We start from the raw sequence: 27,251 nt of genomic DNA on the forward strand, positions 1-27,251 counted from the left end.
TTCAACGCACGTGTTCGCGTGCGCATTCGTTTATTCTACCATTAAAGAAGGCTATGACGAAAAGCTCACATGCACCCAGTTTTCAGTCACCGAGCGTTAACTTTTCTAACTCTAGCGACGCTAAAATGAAATTACCGAACCCTGCTTTACTTTTGAGGCTCACGACCACCGCTAGGGGAAGTTTTGCGGCTTGTGATTGGCCACGAGCGGCCTGTCAATCAACTATTCGACCAATAGATTTTCGCCCCATTGATACCAATGAATGGCCAAACTCTCCCAATATACGGCTCTGGAGTAGCGCAATCTAGAACGCCGCCTCTCGGCGACTAGCGGCGAACGCCCGGAGGTTCCAACTGCGGTCAGAAATGCATGGAGAACGTGAGAAAATCGTTGTTTCTTCAGTATTGTGGGAATGTACGGAATGACAATCGTTTTTGACATAATAATGGAACATTTTAGAATAATTTGCGTGAAGTTTTGTGCCCCGCAAGGACCTGACTTTTTTTTTTTAAATTGCTTGAACGGCATCATGCAGCAGACGACACGGCGACGTCACACCATTCACGTGACCCGCTCCGGCCAACCCGAAAAGCCCATCTCCGCTGCGAGCAAAAATCGTCTGCTTCAAACGCCATTGCCTTGGAAATTGCCTTCTCAAGATTTGCACACGCATCCGATATTATTAAAACTTTGATAAAGTGTTTAGTGCTTTACTAACTTTACGACAGACTAGTTTTGAAAAGTGTGAACTCGCCGTTCACTTTTTAATCAGCCGTGTTGTATCGATCTCCATGTATTCTCCCATAGGGCGGGCCGCCTCCTGGAACCCTGAGTACCACGTGACTCGCGCCGAGCCGCTCTGTCGGCCATGTTGTCGGCAAAACACGGGGTTCAAACGATTGCGCTACTCTGCTCCGCAGGAGCTATATAGTGCTCTAGTTCCAACAAGCATCTGTGACGTCACTTTCGTAAAACGCGGTTAAACGTGAGGCTTTCTTACGTGTCCGCTCAAAATATCTTTATTTTAATAATACCTGATCTTTAAAACTGGAACATCGATACCTTATTAAAAACATGAAAAAAAAGTATTTAAATAGACACTGCCCACCATTTGTTGGCATGCCATAAAAAAAGTAACGCTTTTCAAACTGAAACCGAAACTTACATTTCACACCAGATTTTGCATCATATTCTGGGACAGGAGCTCCTGCGACTTGCAAACTAATGTTACGAACGAAACACTAACTACGTTTGGCTTTACCGTTTCTAAGGATACTCAAAGATATTACGCCAGTTTTAAAATTTATTTATGACGACACAAGATGACGCCAGCAGCCGCGAGCACCGGAACAAAATGGCGAAACTGGAAAGGTCGTCGAAGGCGTTGAGGGCGGAGCAGACACGAATAGAATCGTCGGCCGCACGAAATTCAACTTGTCTTCACTTATCAAGGGCGCAACTCGAAATCCGCAGAGGCAGCACGACGGAATAACCTCAAAATTCACTCCAGCACCGAAGAAAAACATCGCACAAGAGCGGTTTATTTCAAGAACACCTAAATATGACTCCGAGATGACCCAAGGGCCGACCTCCAGCCACGCAACGCCTGCTGATCAACAGCATCGGTATGCGCGCGAAAACGTTGACCAAGCTATTAGCCGACCGATGCGGCATGATGCGCCTCCGTCGCTTCAGCCAGCCGCCTTCGCGGCGTTTTGAAGAGTCCGACGACTCATCGACGGATAACAAGAAACCGCCGACGCCGCCGGGCGACGAAGACTGTTGCAAGAGCGGCTGCTCCAACTGCGTTTGGCTCAAGTACGCCGAAGCCCTCGTCGACTACTACAAGGACGGCGGGGTCAAGGCGCAAGAGGCCATCGCCAAGATACCCGACGACATGGTGCGCGAGTTTGTCATGATGGAAATAGCCTCCTGGCTTCGCAACAAGTAGGACCGTCTCTATCAACCGATCGCTCGCAGACGACGACGCTCCTCCCAACGCTCCTTCTGTGCAGGTCTCGGAATGGCCGCTAGGATCGGATGTCGCCACCAGTCAGCCGACCTAGCAGATCTGGAAAGGCGAGAACATGGACATTTGTGGTGAAAGCTTTTAACGCGGCCATGCATAATGTGTGTGAGTACTAATTTATGATAGGTTACCATACTTTTACAACGCCAACAAATCGGTTTCGTGTGTACCCTGCACCGCAGCCTACGAGGGTCGCCAAGACAAGACCTCGTTAGAGGTATTAGTCTGCTAATGAGCCATGCACACATCGAAGAGCCATACTTCATTTCGCTTTGTGGTGCATTGCAGCAGGCATTATGAGCTATCCCAGCCAATCCACTGCTGCGTAAGTATTGCATGATCATGTGCCCTGCACACTGTCGCACCTTTTCCGAAGGTCATGTGACGCTTGCACAACACTGGATTGGCTCTAATAGCCGACAGCATCCACTGCAGTCCATCCTCAGGTGACATAGAGTATAGCTTGTCCAGAGCGCTTAGGCAATAAATCCAACGGTCTCAAGTCGTATTAAGTACAAGATCAAAAATGGTGTGATCTTTGTATTAGTTATTGGACGATGAACTAGCGAGCGAACGACGAAAATTAACCCTGGAGAAGGGGAACAAGGGGGACAAAGGACAAACATAAATCTCCAAACACAGCTAGTTGACTGGTGCGCGACCGAAAAAATCCGCCTGGTCCGGGTATTGAACCCGGGACCTCTCCATTACAAGTGGAGCGCTCTACCAACTGAGCTAACCAGGGGTTAGACGTCAGTAGAGCAAACGGGTTTTATCAGCTGCCACCAGTCGTACACCAACAAGGGTGAAGCTTGCAATTTAATGTTATGATTATAATGCAAACCCTTCTCCAGGGTTTATTTTCGTCATTCTTGTCCAGCTCGCTTGCACCTTCGCATTTAGTTGCATTATAATCATAGCGAGCGAAGCTCCAGCGGCGACGCTCAAATAAAAGACGGGCCGACGAGCAACGACATTCATTTTAGTGCATGAATTTTCCCTGCGCCAAGACATGGTTCAGGTCGGGGAGAGACTGTCGAAAATGGCATACCGATCGGCACAGTTCTAGGGACATGAACATGCAAAGATCTTGACCATCTTATTAGGCATGATCAATAGACCATCGTGGATTATAAAAATATTGGTTCATGTATCGAAAATTTATCGACATTTGCACTGCTACTTCTTGAGTAAATCGGCAGCAGTCTGGGAGTGTGACAGCTCTATCTATGCGAAGCGCAAGTACGTCTGCTTCTAGCACAGGGGTTGCGATGATGTCAGAACACCGAGCCCTTATCGGCTGAGTGAAAACAATAGTGGGTAGACCTCAAGGCATCTAGCATTCAGGTCTACCCACTATCCTTTCAATCAAAACCAATTAAGGCTCGGCGTCGTTCTGACGTCATCGCCACGCCTGCGCAAGAAGCAGACGACTTGCTCTCCGCACTGTCATGTTTGCTACCCGCCAAAATGATCGGAACCACTACTGGTTCAGTCTAGGAATATTATGTTTCCAGCCAGCAGATCACAAGAGCAGGAAGATGGACTGCCACAGATAGGTGAATCTCTACAGAAGGACTTTAATATGGAGCCAAGACCTTGAGGTTGGCTTCTCTCTGTATTATAAGATTAAAGGGTACACTGAGCTCATTTGGTTTACCCGCACCAGTCTGCACCAGCGCAGAAAAGTGTGGGGCAATGTACCTATGGTTGTATGCTGGTATGAGCTGCACTCGTAAATCGGATATGGTAATACGCACCTGCAGTAAAATGCCACTGAAGCGCCCGCTATTAACATTTCCCAAACTTCGAAATTCTCCAAATTATACATTAAGCTCCCAATTTGACCGGACAAGCGGCCATGTCTAGATTAACCCAGTTTTCAGGGAAAGGGGGGTGGGCTCTTCATCGGTATTTTACAGCAGTGCGGTTGATATGGGAGCTGCAGGTAAACTGAACAGAGCAACTATTGTCAATGCACTCAGCGAAAGGTTGTAGGTATGGCAACATGTTAAGCAGTTACACTTGCAAATAAATTATTGAATTGTTAAACCTCAAACGCATCTGTTGGTTTCATATTTCTTCCAAACATCTTCATACCCATGTACGACAGGTCATTGAGCCCACTCAATCTTAGACTTTCATATCAAGGTGCACGATAGCACTCGCGTTTATTGCTAGTTTCTTCCTTGGCTAATTTTGCCATTGCCCGGGATATCGAATTACGGGTGGTGCTTTGTCCGGCTCGTTCACCACGCAGCTCTGTGTTTACCCACAACAAGGCCCGTGCGTCGGAGTCTCTACATTGCCAAACTTCATGGAGCACTGTGCGCAGACTGAGCACGAGTTCTGCGTACGCCTTCGGTGTTTCACCGATTGCTGTGTCGAGAAGGAACAAGTTGGTTGCCCACATGGCCGAAGTGAAGCACTAGGGGTTGTAACTGTTCCATCTCCTGCCCAATGCGGCCCCAGGCTACTACAAGTCGCACTGCACTGGCCACATTGCCCCACCAAGTTAGAGACACCGGATGCGCACTCATCCCTGTCTAGACAAACACGCAACACAATTACTTTGGACGGCAACAGCCTTACTCTGAACCAGCTGGGTGCAGGCACGGGCAGCGGGAGCCTCTGGGAACTGGCGGAGGAAGGGCACTCCCTCGTCGCACGCTTTGGCTGCAAGTTGTTCCAGTAGCATTGATCACGGGTTCCCTAGACTAACCCCAGGGGTTCCCCAGAGTTTCCTCGGGGGTTCCCCCAACTATCCTCGAGGGTTCTCCCACTGATCTCTATTGCAGTGGGCTGGATTCTGGATCGGGAGCCCGTCAGTGGCACCACCGCTGGCCAATAATTGACACCAGGCAATACACGCGAGTCTATGGGAGAACCACACAAGAGTAGAAATATTGAAGTGTATACGCGGTGCTCGTAGACAAGTATTTTATGGTGTGCTGCTTAGAGATTGAATCAGCATTTGTGAAGCGTTCGAATGCCGATTAAAACAATCAAACGTGCCGTAGCACCCACGGCTGAGCTGGCAAGCTTGCTCTCGTAGTGGAGTAAGCAAAGGAACTTGCCGTCAATAACACCGTCTTGAGGAAGCCCAGAAGTTGATGAATGTCGAAAAAGTTCCGTGTTGACAGCGGCTTTCCAGGAACGAGCGAATTCCACGTAGCAAAGCCTTTGAGCTTGTCGTCTGCTAAACCAAACTTGCTGAAACCGCCACCGACTCCGCAGTAACTCTAGGCAACTCTTGCCTCCATTGAGCTGCATTACATTTTTCTCCGAGCGGAGTCACTCTTGACCACAGAACATTTATCTATCAGAACTGCGGGGGCGGTCAGTTTTAATGTTTGTGCACAAGCTACTTGGCAGGCTTCCTGAAAAGCGGCCAAAAAGTTTCGGTGCCGACAACAGCTTAGAAATGGGGGAAACGGCACATTTCCTCGATTTTCCCCAAAGTCCGCAAGTCTCATGCATTAACTGGTGTCCAGTGATGGCTACCGTTGGTGCCACTCAACCTCAGCAAGGTGAGCCTCGATTCGCGATCCAGCCTACTACAATAGATATCAGTGGGTTCCCCAAACTATCCTCAGGGGTTCCCCAGACTAACCCTAGGGGTTCACTGCATGGGCATCACATCTCCCTCGCCCCTAGGTAAGCGGGGCAAGCGTAGCTTTGCTAAAAAGCAAAGAAACAACCCTACTCAATTCAAAGAGCATCAACACTTTTTTCGAAAAATGTTCTTAAAAAGATTTAACAGAAGACAAATATTGTGCGACCTTTGTACATTACACTTGGTGCCAACTACTTTTCGCTACATTACCGAGGCTGGCATAGCTTCCACGGGGCTCCAACGTGTCTCCCTTGCACGACAGTGTGTGCGAATGAGACGCAAAGCAAAGCCACGAGCTTTTGCAACGGTGTGAGGCTGCAGATCCCATGAATACTGTGCTAGCCCCGACAGTGTACTAGTACAATATAGTTTATGCCAGGAATGGTGAGTAACTAAAAGGTATTAGAAACACTAGATGTTTTGCATCGCGTTCCCCAGAAGGAAGATGCGAAAATAAATGTGCTATCAAACCCCACACTAGCCTCTGCGACTCCCCAAATCTAGGGACACAAGCACTTTTGAGGAAGGGATCGGATTCGCCTGTAAAGAACACTCCTGTTCAATGAATCCCAGACTCCAGCCCCAAAGGAAAGTTAGAAAAACTGCCCGAAAAACAAGCTTTTTGTTTCCCCCCCCCACCCCCCCCCCCCCCCCACAAGACAGCTCCGAATGCCGTTTGATACTGTCTCCTCTTAACAAACCTGATATTCCGCCCTTTCGTTCTTGTGTATTCTGAGATCTACTTTTCCATCGAAGCTCCAGAACTTCCACCTACGACAAACGTCCAGGGGTTCCAAGTTTGACACTTGGCAATAAGGTCGAAGAGGTCGCTGTCCGCTACAATTGGGTGGCACCAAGCTCAAGCGTGGTGCTGGCCAATCGCAGCAATCAGCGATTTCGTAGACTTTCTTGTTGAGTGTCCAACTTGGAGCCCCAGGTTAACCTCTCCGTCTTTCTGTCATCAATGTCAACAACAGCCGACACCGTAGAAACAATGGCACGCTGTTCGGTCCGCCTACCAAGCGTCGGGTCCAGCGGCAGGGATCCTAGAAATGGCAGTCCCAGCTCCTGGCAGAGAGCGGCAGCGCCTCCCGTGTTGGCAGGGAACAACTCGCTCGTCACCTGGTGAAAAAAAGTCACGTGACAGCACGCCCCCGTGCAGCGCAACACTCCCAGTTTCGAGACAGCGAGACAGCATCTATAGCAGGGTGACCAAACTGCGGCTCGTGAGCCGTGTGCGGATTTTCGTGGGTCCAAGTGCAGTTTGCGACTTCTTTGTGAGTGTACCCCTTCCCCCAACCTGCCACTTGCAAGATTGGAAGAAAAGAGCTACGGAATAAAAATGATGCCGAAATCGCTGCTGTCGGTACGCCGACTCTCGACGAAATACGTTAGCATTTAGCGCGGGGGTTCCAACTCGGCGAAGGACGGGAATTCCAACGTTGCAACTGTCCACACACTGTTCATTCAGAGAGTCGGTCGGTTATCCCGGGTGTTGGCGGTTTCGGACGCAGCCACCACAGCTTCCCTCAATTGGCACCCGCGGTCCTCATACTGCCGTCTTTGAAGGGCCAATCTTCCCTGCCGGGCACGTCGGCGGTTCCGCGCAAACGGCGTTGCCGCCGCGCCTCGGTTTTATGTCGTCGCATATGTTGTGCCACTGCCATGGCCGCTCTATTCCCTCCTCTCACGCGGCACATCACTGAAAACGTGCGAGAAGACTCCTTCTTGTAAGAGGGAAAGTGAACATAATGAGCGAACAAACGAAGCGAAAGAGCACGGCACGAACCGCATTGAGGCCTCACCCAAACAGCCCAGACCGGTCCAATCCAAACCACGTCTGTTCAAACTACTGACGGCTGCAGGCATTGGAACAATAAACACTAAAGCATTCAAGGTCAGCTTGTGTTTGGACTGCCTCGTGCCATCACATACATGCTAATATAAGGTACTCTTCTTAACCATGAAGGCGGTAAAATTGAAGCAGTGTGCCACCTTGACGAACAGGCGCCCATCCAAGCTCCTCATGACTGCGACAATGTTGTTCAAGCCGAATATCAATGTGCTCTTTTCACAGACGGGGATGAACAACGGAGGAACATAAACTGGGCGATTGCTTTACGAATGAAATTTGGTATGGATACCACCTGAAACTAAAGAAATAAAAACAAAGTGCCCCCACCCCCTTTATTACAGCTTTTTGCTTGCTGCGAGATACTTCGGAAGCACCCACTTTGTTCAAACCCACTATTCACATTTCCCAAACTTTGGAATTCTGCACATTATATGTTAAGCACCCGATTGGACCGGACGAAGCGCCCACGCCTAGATCAACCCAGTTTTCAGTGAAAGCGGGGTGGGCGCTCCCCCGGTATTCTACGGTAAAATGGTTCTTGTTTATGCCTCTCAGCTTACGTCCATCTCGCCACACTTGATCTGGAGCCTTTTTCAGGTTAAAACTAGCAGATCAAGCTCCTCCCATGAAGCCGTCCACTCTTTCCACTTTAGTGGAGTAGACACTGGACAGGAGATGAGTGTAGAAGAGAAAACCGCCAATAATGGTGAGCAGAGGGGTTTCTGAGAGAGGCCTAGCTGTCGAGCTGTTTCAACTGCAACAGACTATAAACGCATTGTTCACGTAATCTGAGGTAGTCTAGAATTGGGTTGTGTGTGTGTTTATACAGCCTAGAACTTGGTCTGCCTCACAGGGGCGACGAGTCTCCCAGCTGTAGATGAGAAATTTAGCCAGTGCAGTAAAACCGCTAGCCTGGGGTCTTTAACGTGCACCACGCAGTAGTGATACACGACCGCACGCCGGTACGATGCTCATCCAGATCGAAACGGGCAGGGGTGGGGCTCGAACCCAGGATCCCTGGGTTCTGCAGCGCGAGCTTTCGCTCCACGTGCTCCGAGCTGGTGTGCGCTAGACCACTCGGCCACCGATCCCCCCTGAGGTAGTCTAAAGCCTCCACAGCCCGTGTTTGAGTACAGTAGAGCTTTAGTTTGGCGTGCTGTAGACTTGTGTTGCTGCTGAGCCAACATACTTTTAACCGTCGTCATCCACTCTTTTTGAATGGAACTCCCAAGGGACTGAGCATAGCTGTCTCACTTACGAAAGCACAAGACCATCTTGAAGACGTGGAGAATAAAAAAAATGTTTCACGAAACTGCTCTCATCCTTACTTATAAGAGTTCCGCTCTAAAATATCTGATGGTATCGACCAACACTAAGTATTGCAAGAAACAAAACAGGTGTACTCAGAAACAGCACTGAGTATTGTCTACTTCTGTGTCTCTGTGCTTGTCATCTCATCATCTGTTTGCTCTTTTCTTAAAATCTGTTTGTACTATGCAGGCAAGCAACTCAAGTTTGTGCTATGCGACCTTCATTTCCCTTTTTTCACTAAAGAACTGGTGTGTGAGTGAGGGGTCCCCACCTTGCACTTGGGGCACGTGAATCCCCGCATGTTCTCCAGAATGCCGAGGATCGGAATTCCTGCCTGGCGGCAGAACCCCACCTGTTTCCGCACGTCTTGCAGCGACACTTCCTGAAATGCACACGAAAGAAAACATTGTTTCGGTTTTGTGCCAGTTTCATGACAGTCGTATGCAGAATTGCGTTTTATGAAGAACGCAGCAGACACTAGCTCTAGTCTGAACCTCTCAAGCGTGCGACGCCGTATGTAGAGTAGAGACGTCCTCCTTGTGTATCGTTGGTTTTTTTTTCTTCTTCCTCTTCTCGTTGTTTTTTTTAAAGTATTTGCAAATGGCGAAGCCTTCTCAAAGTATCTCGAAGTCCCACCTCCTGCTTCCACTTTCTTTGTTGTTGTTTTCTTTCACTGCGTGGCCTGCGTGAAAGGCCCACGACAAAGGTGTTTGGCAGCCAGTCAAGCTTCACCCACTTTTTTTTTCAAGGCAAAGTCGGCGATAACTTTAGTAGGAATGCAATTCCGCATTAAAAGCTCCAGCGGGGAAATGTGGTGAAGAAGCTGTGCGAGGGCTTGGGTTAATGAAAAGTAAGCTTCTGGGTTATCTGAGTTTATTTCTTTATAAAACACAAACTCGTGCGGTGGGGGAAGAAACAAACAGTCGTCTCTATTTTTTTTAAATGCAATGCAGGATCCATCTACAAGATGTCACTGGACACTACTGGCATAAAAATTTTGTTTATAAAAAGGCCAATGAACGGAACGCGACGAAACTTCTCACAAAGCTGTCGTTAAGTGGTGCGTTCATCGTACCCAAACTTCATGAATGTAAATTTCTGGGAAAAAATATAATAAAAAAATATCCCATTATTTCTATGCACAGGAAGGGAAACAGAAGCATGCAGTTTGGTTGTCGCCACTACTCAAAGACTAAACCACGTGAAATAAAAACTTGAAAGCTTCTTCGAGACGGAACAGCCAAATGCGGATCCAGATCCAAGAGTGTGGGATACTACTATCTATGAACGGCAGCGTCAAACAGGCTGTTTGTTTGTTTTCCTCACTGTGCATAGGAGTAACAGAATTATTTTGGGGCTTGCAACTTTCTCTGCGAAGCTACACTCATCAAAATCCGAGCATAAATGCACCATCTAGAGACACCTTTGCAAAAAGCTCCATTGCACTCCATTCGTTGCTTTCTTTTGTAAACCCGAATAGTGCTCGAGAACTCCCTGTAGACAGACACAAACAGCCTTCCTCCATGCTCGGACATAGTACAGAATGTCACCGGCCGTCTCGGTGGCTCCGAGGCAAAGCGCCAGCCCCGCTGATCCCCAGGTAGCAGGTTCCAATCTCGGCCGAGGTGCCCGCGACCCGAGAGAGGCTCATTGCAGAGAAGGGCGCTGGGTAACCGAGACAACGGTTGCAGCTCGAGAGGTCCTCAGGCGGTCGAAATTATGATTCTCAGTCCTCCGCAGGCGCGTGCCAGATGCCCTTCGTTGGCTTGCCACGTAAAAGCCCAAAATTTGAATTTCAGCATGTCAATCCACCCTCCACACCCCCCCCCCCCCCCCACGCCAAAATTAGAAATTTTTAAAATTTATATTGTATTTTTTTGCAAAATTAAACTATGCACCTCCAAATGTTCAGTCTCTGCAAAAATGCACCACCAGCAGTACGGACAAGATGCCAAAGTTTCAGAGCTCGCCACCATCTAGTGCGGAAGTTGAAGACAATTTTTGGAAATTTTAGATGGGAAAATTACAGGCAATGTAAATCCCACAAATACGTGGAGATGAATGGTGTCGGCTACTAAGAACAGGCCCTATTTCTTTCGTTGAAATTTTAAAAAAAATTGCCCAAAACTTTTTAACAAGATAACGGTTAGTTCAGAAAACCTCATCATCGGGGTCTGTAGCGCTAGCGATTCAATCGGGTGGAGATGGAGTGTTTGGCAACAAATAATTCATTTTCACAATAAAAAAATAATTGTTCTCGAATTTTTAACTTTTTTTTTTTTTTGCTCCTTAGTTGCACATATTTTTTATATTTGCACTTATGCACCCTCTTGCATAATGCCGAACGGTGCAGCGGGTATAGACGGAAATAAAGAATGAACATGCAAGTCCCACACTGTGCCACCCAGGGTAACCACCTGCGGCGTTGTGACCAGCAGGGCCCCGTCCAGGTTGCAGTCCTTAAGGTACTGTGCCAGGCTCAGGTGCTCGTCTGAAGTTCCGGGAGGGGTGTCCACCAGCAGAAAGTCCACCTCGCCCCAGTCCACATCCCGCAGAAACTGCTTGATCATACCTGCACGGTCCACGTGTGCTCATTGTCCACATTAAACACTCTTTTACACCATAAAAACTGGGTCACACACTTGTGACCACTTACGACCAAGTGCCTTTGGGCTGGGATAAATGAATTTAGATTGGGATATTACTACCGTAAAATACCGGGCAAGCGCCCACTCAAACTTTGGAGATGATTGCAAAAATATGAAACACTGGCGCTTGTCCGGTCATCGATTTCACATATAAATCTACTGTGCGTATTTTGTCAGATCTTACAAATTTGGTAATGGGTGCTTAATGCGGAATGGGTGGAAGCGCGGTACTCTACGGTAATAGCATATCGTTTAGTGGACCAAAAGAAAAAAGGTAGAAAGTCAAAAGCCTGATTTTTGGTACAAAAATTTGAGAACACAGCGGACTTGTTCGCACCTCCCTACCTTCGAAAGCTCTCTGCCTTTTTATTGTGATACATCCGTGGTACCCAAAGCGCGTCACCCGGCCCAAACGCATGTCACACGACACAGTACATCACTTATTCCCTTCACCCCTGAGCTGACAGTGCAGTGGAAGCTATGTGCTTACCGGACCAATCAGCCGCCTCCCTTTCATCAACTGAACTCATTCTCTGCGCGTGGGTATGCGCGGGGGAGCGTGACCATGTGGGAAAAGCGTGGCTGGCCCAACGAGCACGTAGCTTCCACAGCACTGTCAGCTTAGGGGTGAACGGGGTGAGGAAAGCAACATTTGTCCGAGTTTTGAGCGACGGACTAATCTCCTAGGGGGAGAATGGAGGTGTCTGGGTACACAAACAAATGTCCAGGCAAAAGGGGAGTCCCTCCGTTCTGTCTTTTTTTAACTGTTTGGAACAATGCACGATTTCTGAGTTGAGGAGAAAAGACAAGAAGGAAAAAGTTGAAAAATTGTTTCATCATCCCTTTAACACCCAAAACATAAGAACAAAAATAAAACGATACCGCTGTCGCTACGCCGATTCTCAACGAAATGCTTTAACATTTAGCATGGGGGTTCCGAATCCAGAGGACGGGAATTCCAACCTCGAAACGGTTCACAGACGGTTGTCTCCCGAGAGCCGGTCTCTCCTCCCAGGTGTCGGCGGTTTCGCGCACACAGCGTCGTTGCTGTGCCTCGGTTTTACGTTGTCGCTTATGTACTGCATATCGCGGAAACAAAATCGCATGCCTACACACCGATGCCATTGTAAGACGAGCGCGCGTCAACGGCGGCGCGTCCTTGGAAGGAATGGCTCTTTCCATCTTACACAAGAGAAAAAGTGGACATAACGAGCAAACAAACAGAGCGAAAGCGCACGGCAGGAACCGTGCCGCAACCTCCCGAGACCAGACCAGCCCACAGTCCAGTCGAAACCAGAGACGGCTCCATGTGCCGGAGCAATAAATACTAATGCAATGAAAAGCAGACAGCACACATACAGGCGTGCGTGTTCACTTCCTCGTTCCCGAGTCTCGGACATGCAGGACGTTGAAAGTTCACCAGCTCGACTTGCACATTCTCCGTTATTTGTATCGTTTGTCAACGGCACGAAGCTGTCACAATGTGCAGAACATTGATGCCCATTGGTCCGCTGGAACGTAAGCGACAGCGTAAAAGCTGCAGTTTCAGCGTCGAATTCCGTTTTGGTGCCTACTTCAAAGCGACAGCACGCGGAACAACTCACCGTTCTTTCGCGGACCTCTCCAGATGACGGCGTCGTCGGGGCCCGTCAGGAATCCCACCGACAGCACGGCCACATTGTCCTCCGTAAACTTTGCAACAAAGGGTGGGGCGTCGGGGAAGTGTGTGAATGACAAAGACGATTAAGAGTTCAATGTCACAAAATTCAACGTAAGCCACGCTGCACCCGAGAAAATTTAAAAAGGTCTAATGTATAAAAGAATTTACAGTGCAGAAGACTTATAACTGGTGAAGAAAGCCAGTTTTTCTTTCAAGAAAACCTAAGAGGCAAGCACGAGACAGACCCTGAGGCATAGCCACAGTGCCTAGAATGCATCTTTGACTGGGGAACTTGGCCTCCCATATACCAACCCCCAACCCCCCCCCCATGCATTGAAAGCAGTTTCGAAGTGGCAACAAATTGTCTTCCAAAAGCCGCCATGTCATGCTGCCAGATTTATGTAGACATGCCGGTAATGAATGCAAGCGTCACTATCATCACGGCGTCCCGACTTATGGCTACCGAAGCTTCTGCAAACTTTCAAGCTGGAGATCGACATAGAGCAAAACGGGCGACTGCCACATCTACGCTCTCCACCGCCGCGACACTGCAAGGATAATGGCAAGCAACAGCACGACACTTCTGCGACGTTGTCGGGCGGAGATCGAGGAACCACCAATGAGGACGCGACTGATACACCGGTTGGAGGTGCACTCGAGGCATTATGGTACAGCTACTAGCATACCCTTTAAGCAAATTCCACTAGTCATCTTGGGGCGAACCAGGGGTGCATTTTTGGGGGCACGTGCCTTCTTTGGGTGACTATGACCAGCAGTGTTTTCTACTGTTGGACCATCGGGGGCGGTGCCGCTTTGTAGGGTAAGTTAGCGTAAAACTCGCTCCCCAAAAATAGGCAGTTGACCAGAAAAGGATATTGTTTGATGCCCATTGGTGGTCAAGCAGTGCCGATTTTGCCCCATGCGGTTTACTTAGTACTGCGCTGTGGATTTAGGTCAGTGATTCAAAACGACGAATGAGATATAACGGATGTGCAGCAGGATGTGAAACCCTAAAAGCCCAGATGAGATGTAAAACCCCCAAAGAGCTTGCGGGGCTCAACCACAAAAATAAATGACGCGTCACCTAACAGTCATCCTCGCCTCAAATGTAGCCCAAACAGTACGAATCAGATGCCAAAGTTTCCGACCTAACCATTATCTCATTCAAAAATTTTAAGTGATCTGAAAATTTCAACGGGAAAATGGGCCCCACTCTCGGCAACTGGTATCATTCAGCTCCATGTATTGATGGACTTCATCGTCCGCCATTTTCCCACTGAAATTTTCAGAAAATCACCCAACTTTTTAATAACATGGTGGCAAGCTCTTAAACTTAGGCATCTGGTGCGAACCACTAGCACTACACTGGGGCAGAGAATGAGCGTTCAGCGATGCATAGTTCATTTTTTCGGCAAAAAAACCCCAAAAATGTTTTTGGCGACGCTTTGTACATAACGAGCCCGAGACCTAAAACCTTGATCATGGCCTTGAACGTTCAATTAGAAGACTCACCACAGGAGACCAACCGGAGCCACTCTGATGCACCTGAAACACAAAAGAACTCGCGTTCTAAACATGTTTGTGAAAATGGCCGGCCCAATGACAACTGTCCCTGTACAATATGCAAGTCTCAATGCTAGGCCTACATTGCTTTATTCGGACAACCGCTCGTCGACACCACCTCTGGATCAATGTTACCCCGACAAATTTTGTGACACCACCATAGTCAAGGGCTTCCGTGTTTTTGGTGTACATTGATGAACCTCGAAAAGTAATTCCTAGGCCGGTTTTCTCGAAATCGGGGAGAACTGAAGAACTCACACAAGGAAAAGTCCTTCAATGAGAAAAAAATCCAAGCTCCACGGGAAGAAGTCGGAACCTAGGATGACGAAGCGACGAGGATGTCCGTCTCAGACATATGTCAAGAAAATGGCTGCCAGGGAATGACGTAACGATCAATGCTAGATCAAACTCAGTTGACAAGCTGCCTAGACGGCCTGAAGCCTTTTTGAGGCACATCCGCCCTGTGGTGCTCGCTACACTATCTGCCCGCCCTACGGACAAAAGCAACAAACCGGTGGCACGTCGGATGCACAATTCCTGCGATGGAAGGCTATTTTATTGTGGTTAAAATGAACACAAAGTTTGCGCAAACGTTTCCACAAAGAGAGCGTCGTTAGATAAGTCCTCCTCTGTTGCTCGTGGGAGCGGAGGCGACAGAATCGCCATCGCCCACACTTCGTCGCGCGCGAGGAACCAAACTCGCGGATAAATCAATCTAACACGCAGGTCCCGCCCTTTATGTTTCTAGGAAGAAAACTCTCGATAATTCAAACTTTGCATAGTTCAAACAAAGTTCTGGTCCCCCTCAGGTTCAAATTAACGAGATTCCACTGTATCTAGAAACGTTGGTAATAATGGCGAAGCGGCGGCCATCGCTTGGAAGGACCTACCTGCTCTCCTTGGAGACCCAAGATGGTCGGCTGGGAGGGCCCGCAGACGTCTACGTCCAGCACAGCAACCTGTACGCGCCCAGGTTGGAAACATGCTGAAAGCGATTCCCAACTTTCTAAAAATAATGGTTTTCGCTTCTGAAGGCAATCATGCATGCCTAAATTTCTACAAAACTATGACCCATAAGTGCCCAACTACACCAATGCAGTGGAATTTTGAAAGCAGGTGCTTTTTAACTGTTTCTTTCAGGAGGCATTTCAACGTCTCCAGTGTTTCAGAGCTGTTCCCGGGCACTCGTGGTCGAAATTGTTTTTCTGTCATGTTTTTGTAGCAAGATGGAATGGTAACTGCTGTGCGAGGAGCCATTAGCGGGCGATCAACTCGCCTGCTCCCTAGAAAATGATGGGTGGACCTTGCCCCACACAATGCAAATTCTTACCTGGCGCCACCATGCAGAAGCCACATGCACTTTCGTGCCTGCTGTCTTTGAGTCGCTCCTGCTCCAAGTTCACAGACATAGACTAATGACACAAGAGGCTATGGTTTGATCCATGGGTTCCGAAACTGGGTTCCCTAGAGTACCCTAGACCGTTTTCAGAGCCCCTGCAATTTCTTTACTGCCCCTGTCCCTAAGTACAGTGCTCTTCCAGCCCAAACACCATTTTATGACCTGAACCATCTACTGATGCATAACAAGGTGCCACACACTCCCTGGCATATTGTTTACAAGGACTGTAGATTTCTGTGCTGCTCTACTGCATCCATACCAGGACCGGAAAGGGCTTCTCGGCAGTCGTTCGAGAGAGATAGGCGTTTCTCGAGATTGAAAAGTTTGAGAATAATTTAAATGAATCTTAATCCAGCAAATTGTGTCGTGAGACCCAGATGGGTCGCGTTGTTTTGAGCTGTGCTGGGTGTTTATGCGCTTTCTTGAGTTTGCTGTATGAGCAGTACATAATGTCGCGGATCGAAAAGGCCCAACGAGCATAAATCGAAAATAAGGGTTTAATCGGCGAACTTGTGCCAGAAAAGGAAAGAATGAGCGCTGAAACGGCACCAGCGAGCGTCGAAGTGCGGTGTGACAGCGGGCTGGAGTGGGACTGCGAGAGTGAATCAGCAAGGCCACCCTCGGCTCCTTACCGACTCCACTCGGTACCTTGAATATTTGACCTAGAATGTTCGGGGTGAGCTAGGGCAACACTCACTCAGCAAGGTCACATTGGCCTCCTCATCTTTTACACTTGGGGTAAGAGAAACTCGAAGCTTCCAGAAGCATGAACAAGCGTTCCTTCTCTGTCATGCACGTAGCAACCCAGCGGTCCCATGGTCAGTGCCACTATAAGTCACGTGACGTTGTAGTTTCACATCGTGGTATATCCGGTGTCCCTTTATGTGATATAGTGTCACGTGACATCCCAATGTCACATGACACGGTGATTTTATGTACTCTGTCACATGAGACTGTGACTCCACTGTGTCGTGCCACACGACACAGTGCCATCCCTAATGCCCCAATCTGACACCACAATGTGACTGTGACATCACGTGACGTCGCTGCGTCACATTACAGCGTCAGTGACAGTGTTTTGTGGCATCATGTTACACTTTCCTCTATGACTGCAGTCCTTAGAGGGGTACTGCATTTTTTTCGTGGTCTCCGATTTGCCCCAAAATGGTAAAAGTGTACCTACAAACATAGCTGAACAGAACTATAACTTTTTTCGTGAAGTTATTGAACTTTCAATTTTGGACCTTACCGTTTTCTTTTTCAAAATGAAAGTGTCTACTGGCACCAATGAACAAATGAAAAAGGGGGGTATATTCTTTGGGGTGTAGAATTATTTTGCAACTGATTACAAAAGTTTGACGGTGTCAAAGGAGAGCTTTCGAAGTTTGCTTCTCCCTTTGGGCAGCAGCACGAAACAAATGTGCGGCATACTGCGTTTTCTTGGCTGGCGGCTTGACCCGCAAGCCGGCCTGCCAGCGACATCGCGGCACCGAGAAGCGTGGGTATATTTGAATCTCGGTTTTGGCATAACTCCCTTTCACTGATTTCACGGCAACTATTCCGAATTCAGATATAGTAAATAACAATCCGCACAGGGTAAAGGCAGGGTATTAAGAAAATATGGTTAGTTTGGATTACTCGAAAAATCACTGTGGTACTTTTTTCAACACATTCCGCGTCGAGAACCCTCCTACTGGTCTCACGCGATACAATAGGCAAACGAGAAAGAAGCCCTCACATTGGGTTCTCCGGCGCCGGCTGCCAGGCCACTGGCGAGCAGCGACGTCACGCTGCTCTTGCCCACTCCGCCCTTGCCAGAGAGAACCAGCAGCACATGCTTCACAGAGGAGAGGCGCTGCGTTATGGCCACCACATCTGCAGATAAAGGAGGGGCCGCACGGCATCGAGTGCACCACGTTAGAGCTAGTCACAACAGTGTGCGAAAAAAATGAGGAAATATGCAGAAATGCAGGATGTTCCGGCTGCCCGGTAGATGGCGCCGGTGCATTCTTTCACCGTAAGAGATCCTGAGCAGTTTAAAGGTGCTCGGTCATAAGCAGTAGCAAATATGTGAACCAGCCTTGGGCTTCGCTCAAGAGCTGCACCCAGAGTATCAACATGGTGCCTCGAACGCACCTCCGACCGGTATGCTTACCGCATCTTCGCTTTTGATGGGCAATGTTTCGATACTAGAGCATGAAAAATACGAAGAACCGTAATCCCACCGACGGAAAGGTGGCCAAAAGAGACTAAACAAAGCGATGAAGGTGCACGGATAAAAATATTTCTAATCCAATGTCCCACACATTTCTCTGCTCAAATTTTAGACTTCTTCCCGCTCGAAACAGAGGGAACAAAAAAAATAAAAAGTTGCCTCTTTGCCATATTGGTGAGGCAAAACAAAGGCAGTGGTAACACAGAATGTGATGTGTTAGTGTGGGACTTTCTCAGAGCCTGTTGGAGTGTGAGGTGCAGAAGACAGAGCCTGATGAAAACAGAACAATGGGCGTGCCGCAGCGTCGAGCAGAACCCTGGCACACTGCTCATGGTAAAAGAGAACCAAACGCTTAAAGGGACACTGACAGCGTATTTATGTTCGCCGAGGTTTTTTTGTATGTGGCATATGAGAGCCCAACTACCCAGAACAGAATTTGCGGCTCGAAATTCGGTTTCTTTTCGCCTGAAAACTGCCGATCAAGAATTGGCGGGTTTAAGTCGCGCTCACTCTTTTCTTCAGTCACGGGCTGTTTTCTAAGATTTAGACACGACCACCAAATTTAAAGGGGCCCTGCAATGACTTTTTGACTGGTTTTAATTTGCACCGAACCTGAGCGCACTGAACGTAGTAACTTAATCAAACTTTTCTTTTCTCAAATTTCGCTTTATTTTAAAAGTTATAGGCGAATTAGAATTACAAAAACAAGCAAAAAATAACCTCCTTCATGACGTAGTAGGTCCTGGCTTGAGTGGCCGTGAACTAGAAGAGGGGTAGTGAGCTCATCGAGCGTTCACGGCTGCCGCACTCCGGGTCAACGGCTCGAGAGGGCGCCACTAAAGCATATGTTGGATAAGCTCTATGAAGCGGGCGGCCGGGGCGGCTCGCATTGCATTTGCTGCGCGATTAAAGACTATTTCGGCATAACACTTCATTGGCCACAAACGACAGCAAACACGGGGGAAAGATCAGTTCAGAACGGGAGCCACTTCGCGCTGCCATGCCGCCAAATGGCCAAATCGCCAGCGGGGCCCGCGCCGAAGGCCTTCGGAACGCTTGGAACCGGTCGGATCGTTGAGCCGGTATACGACCGCAGCGCCGCTGCGTACATCCGGGGCTTTTCTACGCTGGCCGTTCTTCGTAGCCTAGTTCTTTCTAGTATGCGCCGTTTTTTCCGCCGCTTGGTGGCGGGTATGTCGACGGGTCTTTTCTTGTTTCCGTACTTTATAAACTGCATTTGTTTCTTTTCTGATCTAGAATACTGAAGAAAAACTTCTTTTATAAATAATTGAAACGGTTCGCGCCACTTATATTTTGTATTTCGACTACGAAAAAGCTTTTAGCGGCTCTGACCAGTAGTAAGCCTAGGACCAAAGACGTCACATTTTGCGCGCTTTCGGTACCGCGGGTCGCCCTCGTCGGTGGAGGTGGTTTCCACGTCGTTCGGTTAAAATATGACGCACTGATATTTAGTTACTTTCTCCGTGCCCGCTGGCTTGCCCGAACCCCAAGAGACATAGAAACCGCAAAAAAGGTAGTTGCTTAAATATGATTGCAGGGCCCCTTTAACCAAAGTCAATGGTCATTGAAGGCACACTAAATATTAAAAATAGAAAAAAAATATTGAGCCCATTTTTTGTGGCTTCTAAAAAGCTGCAAATTCGTTGATTGAAAAAAAAAAAGAAAGTTGCACAGAGAACCAGAAGCATTCTGTGCATTCATTGCGTAATTCTCAACACGGCGTCGTTTCACGTATCGTGGGAATCACGGGGACAGCAAATGCAGCAGACGACGGGCATGGAACCTCTACTTCAGAACTGTCGTTGCGGTACCGGCAAATTCTGTCTTCCTTTGAAAGAAAAATTTTGGACCGATTAAAAGAATCGGTATACATCCCATACGACACGCCTGACCACCAAGCCAATTTGCACGAAGACGTCGCCGAGCCGTTGCCCCCCTCTCATGGCTGAAGACATCGCTCGCACAAACAAGCAGGAAGTGCATACTTCGAGTTAAATACGCACCCGTACGATTTCCTTACTAGGTGTGAATGTGGCCAATGCATGGTGCTGCCCGACTTTGACCCGGGAGTGCTTTTGCTGCAGGACCGTCTACATTATTACTAACAAAAGAGTTTCCCCAGTAGCACAATGAAAAGATGTCCACTTCACACGCAGCGGGCCCAGGATCAATCCCTAGTGTAGGCGTAGCTTTTTTTTATTTTTTAGTCACTTTGCGATAATTAGGTACATTTTTTTTTTTACAATTATCACTGAAAAAAACAAATGCTGTGGACGAAACGTCGCTGAACTAAATGGTATGGGATTTCCCTTTTGATACCTGCGAACTCAATGTAATCGCTTTGCACAAAATGCAAGGAGCATATAAATCGGGTAGTGTACACTTTCCAAGGTGCCCGTAAATGTTCTGGAGGAATGCAGCCAGCCATTGGTCCCAATCCCGTTGATCTTTCGGAAACTTGTGCAGACTCTGCTGCACAATGCCACTTTTTTCGGACGCAGGACATGTGAGGCAGCTCTTCACGCAACATCTTGGGGGTATTCTTTTCGGAGCCGATCACGGAAATTCACCACGGGCACTCACTACTCGTGTGGAACTCTTCAATGTACAAAATAACTCATCTTGAAGTACAGAAAAGTGAGCGGAACAAACATAGCTGCATAGGAATCACACAGCAAACTGTTCCTGCCAGGCATGTCGTCTGCTGTGCGCAGAAAAACAAAAGTGCATGGTTGGGTGTAGCCACGTGACTTCCGCCACTCACTCGCTCGTCTCCACTTCTCCAACTTCCGTGCGCGGGTTTCAGTTTCGGTTTCGAGCGGTTGTGTTTTTTGGCTTTATTAAAAATATATGCGACTCCGTTGCAAAATATTAATTGGGTAGTCTTCCGGCACCATAATGAATCGCCTGGCAAAAAATTAAGAAATGTTCTTGGGGGGTGTCAGTGTCCCTTTCTACCTCAACCCGAGAAAGCCACGCTTTCTCGCACTCTTTCTTTGTGAAATGAGCACGTCGGAGCATGCTCATTTCATGTGGCAGAGACACGCCGTATGCCTGAGCACAAAATGGTCCCCCCCCCCCTGCAAGTAACACGGATCACGGATGCACTTTAGGAAGACTTTCAGCTGGCAATAGTCCAATCAATAAGACGAGCGCTGCGCCAGCGCTTGTTTGCCAATCAGCTTATCAACTTCCGTCCCTGGTTTGGAAATGGAAATGGTTAAGTGCCAGCGATATAACACAATCTGTGCTAGGGCAAAGATAGAAAGGTATATTTTACAGGTGCCCCACCGCTCGACTCAGTCGTCTGCCTCCTTGCCTGCCATTGACCCTGGCAAATTTGTTGGCCCTATTTTTTACAGAAATTGAGCTTCACTTTGTAATTTCATAAGATAAAACGGGCCTGTGAAATACACCTTTCACGAAAAATTTAGATTGCTTCTTGAAGGTGTCTATTTTTACAGTCCGTTTTAGATCAAGCCTGGTTACTTCAGACACTCTATATATCGCCTCCATGATTGCAGAGAGCCTGTAAGTGTATTAGAACGTACAGGTATAGGTCTTGCAATTTGAAGAAGAGGATTAGAATGTGACCTGTCTTATTCACAAACTCATCTCTGTAACGTCACGGCGCGGTGGTGGCGCGTTGGGCGCGCTTCTGGTCTAGGGCTGTGAGCGGAAGCCGCCATGGGGCACGTGCATTCATGTGTTACCTTGGGAGGAACCATACAAAAACCTGCCTTCTCGTCAAAACGCCGCAAATGGAGCTGTACCAAAAGAGTCGGGAAAGGTTTGAAGGTTCGTCCGAGGCTCGGTTCGTCCGAGGACATGAATAGGGGCCGTTAAAAAAGAAAGAAAGACGCTGTTGGACCACGATTGCTTGGGCGGAAAACACTTTGGATTAAATTCACGGATACTTGTGGTCGTCAGATTTATTTGTTTTCTTCCTACATGAACGCGGAAAAACCGTCTAGTTTCATGGACCACTTGCGGACTACGTTCAGTGCGTCATTACGTTCAAACGACTGCCTAATAGTTCGAGCTGTCGCCTGCTCTCTCAAACGTTTCTGCTTGTCGTCTGTTCGTTCAAACGACAGCGGCCCGTAGACCAAACGTTGACCTGGTAATTGCAATAAGATGTGCAGGCGTCAAAAGACGTTTAAGTTCGAAGGTTGCTTCGGGTAAGTAAGCTCGGTGTAAACAGTAGATATAAGGAAATGTTGATAATTGCTACCAGTCACAAACACCAACTTGTTATGCCTGATTCACTCGGTCCAATTCTGCTTGCGATTTTCAGTACCGACGTCAACATCTCAGCCACGGTTCAGGCTTTTGCAGCTCGAGTGACGTCATGACTGAAAACAGCCAGCACAACCTCACCATGTGAATCAGGCTTTAACGTCCATTCTGCGGCGTCCACGTGGAATGAATCGCCGCACGTTACATTATTCACGCCAAGTTTTGCGTTGTAACGAGCCTCGTTAATTTCGCTGATGCCGCTCAAGCAACCGGACATTGCCCAGGGAGATGTAGAATCAACAATTCCAACGCGAAAAAGAGCATGAAGACTCACACCGACGCCGACAACATCCCATTCCAATGGTTTGTTTATGGCCGACGGCGAGCTTCTTGCCCACGCCCCCATCGCGCATGCGCGGCGTCAATGGCGTCCGCTAGGAGCGCTCCGGTTTATTTGTGAACATCAGTTGGTGTATAGGCTGTTCTCTGACCATAATTTTTATTTTTTATTTAGGGTATATTGCTGTTTGAACATATAACACCGCAATTTGTGCAGTAGAATACACACTCACGGGTAATTTCAGCCTGCTACGCTCAATCGCCGATTTTTGCGACACGATCGCGAGATATTGTTGGCGCTGAAATACAACAAAATTGTACATTTCAGGCGGTCTCACTTTAAAATTTTACAGCAGATTACCTTACATTATTATTACCTAGGCTGTTAAAACTTACAATTCGTCCGGAGTTTCTCTGTTCAGCGTCACATGCAACAACGCTAGCAGAGCGACATAGAACGAAGAATCCGAATTTCACGCTATGAAGTTGGCTACAGTGGCTTGCCTCTTACGAAGATTCTAGCACATAAAACTTATAAGGCACAATTATGCATAACATTAAAAGAAAAAAAAAACTATGTTAAATACGACCAGACAATCCTGTTTAGTATATCGTGAATATTGTGTCATCTGCTTCCGATCGCGTCTGGTGATGAAAGTGAAGGTGCTTATGATCATTATGGTGATTACATCATCATTAGATCAATACCAACTAGAAGACAAGGCCTGCGCATGATGTTTCGTTAGTAGATCCCCGACCCGCCCCAAGCGGTAAACACTCCGAAGCTGGACGAGAGTAGGGGCCACGTCACAATGACTGCATTCCAAATCTTGCCCAAATGGATCCGAGTTACTCCGGCGGGTCGTGTCACGTGGCTGTGTTCCAAAATTTATTCAAGCCGACTTTGGAGTAAAGGTTTCGTACCGTGGCGTTCCAAAACTTACTCGAGCTTACTCGATGACGTCAGAACTCGCGTTCCAGAAGCGGGTTGTTTACTCCGGAGTAATTACTCACGCTACCCTCCTCGATCGGGGGGTAACGTCGGATCAAATCGAGTAAATACGTCACGTGATCTGTTCGTCGTCTGCTTTCTGCGCCGACAGCCGTCAAAGCTCGCTTGCTCCGTTGGTTTTGGTGGCGGACAGTCGCCAATCGAAATGACAAAGAATCGGGTGCAGCATGTGTGCTTATTGCGATTTGCTGTTTTCATTGCACGAATTCACTGCATTACATCCAGACCGTGCACCTTCCCCGAGAAGTGCAAGCGTAAACAGGAGCTTCTCCGCATTCTCGTCTTCGAACTTGGAGGGAATCCGTATTCTCACGTTCAAGGCTGAAAATGTTTGAATGCAATAAATGATAAAGTAGTATCTTTGTTTTGTCTAGAGTGTGTGTAGTGAGAGGATGACACGTGTAAAGCAGTGAAGGCCTCAAAACTTTTATTGCGATCATATTCGCATCAAAGTTTCATATCATTCTTGAGAAAGCACCCTCACGCTGTACTACATTGTGCGGGATCAATTCCTGCAAAACATGATCAATGCAAATTACAATGCGTGGAATATATGCGTTTAGGGCGATCACGCTGATTAATAAAACACTTTTTTAATGTCTAGCTGTAAGAAGTAAGTAATTTTCATCTCAATATACAGCTCAAAAAGAAGGTGAGTAAAAGGAGCTGGTGAATCCACCTCAAAAAACACCGCATCGTTATTAATATTATTCTCTCTTCGATTGCTTTCTTGATGATCAAAAGGATCGTCTGCTATTTTCTGCCATTGCTGCTGTGTTTTCTTTTTGTCGTAGCCCAAGACAAAGCCAATTCGCATAGTACCCAAGTATTGTCCCAGCTGTTCCAAAATCGAGTCGCGGATCATTTACTCGCGATGTCACGTGATATTACCCGCTGACATAGGAGGCAGGTTACTCGGGTAATATTTCGAACATAGCCGAGACAACACAGATTGAAAAACGCTGGACGTGGATAGGTTTTAGGACGCCAAGGTATAAACACCTTACCCTGGAGTAAGATAGAGTAAATTTTGGAACACAACCAACTACGGCGCATTCACTTGCGGCCACAGCTGCGTGCGCGTCTGCTGAGCACGAGCTGATAGCAAGCTTCCAGTTCATTTGTAACGTGCATGCGAACACTCCTTCGGCCAGGAGCGCCGGCTAGCATGCGCTCCTGGCTTTGAGACGAGCAGATCTAGTGCGTGCGCTCGTTCTGCCGCAGAACGCTCCAAAACAGCGACCTCAGGAGTATCAACAGCGCCCTCAAAAATGGCGTCCAATGCCAACGTCCAGCGCAGGGCTTTGCAGCCCTTCGCACAGCAGTAAGGCATTTTCACCCATGCATTTGACGCTCCATGTGAACGTCTAACTTCATTGTATGCTATAGCCAGTAAAGTTTTCAACAACAACAAGGGACACTCAGCATGCGCATCTGTTTCATTATCTGCTACACTAACCACTGAAGCAGTCAATGGAGCAGACAATGTCGCGGACGATGTAGCAGACAATGTTGCTCATCCGGGCTAGCTAGGGGGCGCTGAGGGGGTCTACCAGTCAGAGCCATATATGGGGAGAGTTTGGTCAGTCTATGATCTCGCCGCCGTAACGCTCTCCTCCCGAGTGAGCCAATCAGCACGCGGCGCGGAGCGAGAGGCATGAGCGCATGCACGTGAACTCTGGGCTGCTCCCACCTGAGTGGGGAGGGCCGCCATCTTCGATCATTCTCCCGGCGGAATGCGTGGGATCGGCATCTAAATCTCGATTACTGCCTTTTATATCGCTGGCTCTGGCAAGAAAATGACATTGTTATTCCTCGATGGGTTAAAAAGCTAATAAATGAAGATTTTTCGGCATATGGCCACAAACTTTTATTCAGACGAAAAAGAAGTCGGCCCGTAGCAGACGACGTGTAGCCTCAGCAGTGCTCTTCTCCGACCCGTCTTCGACAGCGCTGCTAAAAAATGGCGGTCGTCTCCTCTCTGCTCCCTTCTTTCTCTCTCGCTCCTTCGGCGCTCTCCTCCCTTTCATTTACTTTTCTCCTCTCCGGCGCCTTCGTCGCCACACCCACTGGCCAAACTCTCCCAATATACGGCTCTGCTACCAGTCTACTAGTGATGACGCTTACAGGAGAAAATGCGCAGGCCTTGTGTTGCAGGTGGTATGGTAGCGCCGTTGACCTTCGTGGTATGGGAAGCTTGCCTTTCTGTGGCGAATCTCTTCAACCAAAACAAATATTACGATTATTCCTCACCGGGATCCGGTCCTCTTGCAGCTCCGGATGCGCAGATGGACTGGTTGGGGCAGCCCTGGCACGGAGATGCCTTGCCGGCAAGCTCGCTGGCCGTACCGGGACAACCTGAACATCAGGCGACAGTGTTTTCACGACATACCGCGCAGCTTTGAATCTGCGAGGAAACCTTGAAGCGGGATGACACGTCCGAAAGCATCGCCCTCGGAATGCCTCTCCCGGATCTCACATTTGGAACGTTTCAACGACATTTGAAGATTTTTGTGTCGTCATCTGTTATGTGTCCTTCGGCACTCCCTCAACAGCTTCTATTCACGGACAGGATACCATCGAAACAAAACTTACTCTCCGGGGCGTCTGCAGGCACGTCCGCCATGTGTTGTTCAATGGAAAATCATGTGTGGTGCACCTTCGTTTTGCGACATCGTGCGACAGGTGCGACATACAAAAGCGGGGTAACTCTTTACGGCCGAATTATAATTAGTGACACTATAATTTAACTTGATGTTTGCTGCTACCGCTGCCACTAATGCACATCTTGTTTTACATTTCTTACCATTATTAATAATTTAAATGCGTTATTTGTAACTATATTTAGAGCAAAAAGTTGCTTTGAGGGCTTGAGCCTTGAGCCATTTGCCCAGTGCATTTGCCTGACTCGGCTAATCTAGGCTTGGCTAGCGTAGGGACTAGCCACATCATTGACCCGTACATCGACTACGCGCGCGATTTGAAAGTAGGTACCCTTTACCAAGCGTTCAGCACAGCTGAGAATAAGATAGACAGATAGATAGTCTTTATTCGACCCTGGAGGATTGCAGCATCACAGAAAGGTCATTGGCCCGTACCTGAGGCCTGTGGTGCCGCAGTATTACAGGAACTGAACACAACAGTAACAAGAACATTAACAGTAATTAAGATTTAATGCAAGGGTCATATGGGGTGGAATATATGTCAGTCCGAAAAGGAGGTGTCCGTCACTGCCGGAGGAAGTCTAATGCCTCCTTGCACCAGGCTTTCATGTCCTCTTTCTCTTGGGGGGGGGGGGACACTTGGTGAGTTGCCTTGGTAGTGAGCGCCACAGTGCTACAATC

The 27,251-nt window shown here is 48.1% G+C and overlaps 2 protein-coding genes across 2 annotated transcripts; one reads left to right on the forward strand and one right to left on the reverse strand.

The window, feature by feature from the left end:
• Window positions 1-1,500: 1,500 nt before the first annotated feature.
• On the reverse strand, window positions 1,501-26,564 carry LOC115329398 (cytosolic Fe-S cluster assembly factor nubp1). The gene is made up of 11 exons (XM_042294683.1): window positions 26,503-26,564; window positions 26,161-26,265; window positions 17,820-17,956; window positions 15,573-15,641; window positions 14,632-14,664; window positions 13,064-13,151; window positions 11,229-11,383; window positions 9,083-9,193; window positions 6,665-6,767; window positions 4,622-4,705; window positions 1,501-2,071 (listed from the first exon to the last, which is right to left on the reverse strand). Exons 1-11 carry the CDS (start codon window positions 26,531-26,533, stop codon window positions 2,031-2,033), a joined length of 957 nt encoding a protein of 318 aa, XP_042150617.1. The 5' UTR covers window positions 26,534-26,564; the 3' UTR covers window positions 1,501-2,030.
• On the forward strand, window positions 1,628-1,951 carry LOC120837174 (oxidoreductase-like domain-containing protein 1). The gene has a single exon (XM_040206404.3). The coding sequence runs from the start codon at window positions 1,628-1,630 to the stop codon at window positions 1,949-1,951; it is 324 nt and encodes a 107-aa protein (XP_040062338.1).
• Window positions 26,565-27,251: the final 687 nt, after the last annotated feature.

This window comes from Ixodes scapularis, unplaced genomic scaffold, assembly GCF_016920785.2.
Source record: "Ixodes scapularis isolate PalLabHiFi unplaced genomic scaffold, ASM1692078v2 PGA_scaffold6__148_contigs__length_123643588, whole genome shotgun sequence".
In the NCBI taxonomy this organism is placed as follows: Eukaryota; Metazoa; Arthropoda; class Arachnida; order Ixodida; family Ixodidae; genus Ixodes; species Ixodes scapularis.

Coding starts and splice junctions, on each gene's coding strand:
- LOC120837174 (XM_040206404.3), top strand. CDS start 1,628: ATGCGCGCGAAAACGTTGACCAAGCTATTAGCCGACCGATGCGGCATG.
- LOC115329398 (XM_042294683.1), bottom strand. CDS start 26,533: ATGGCGGACGTGCCTGCAGACGCCCCGGAGA. Junction 9,194..11,228: donor TGCTGGTCACAACGCCGCAG/GTGGTTACCCTG, acceptor TGTGCATTTCAG/GAAGTGTCGCTGCAAGACGT. Junction 2,072..4,621: donor CTGCACCCAGCTGGTTCAGA/GTAAGGCTGTTG, acceptor TCGCCTTTCCAG/ATCTGCTAGGTCGGCTGACT.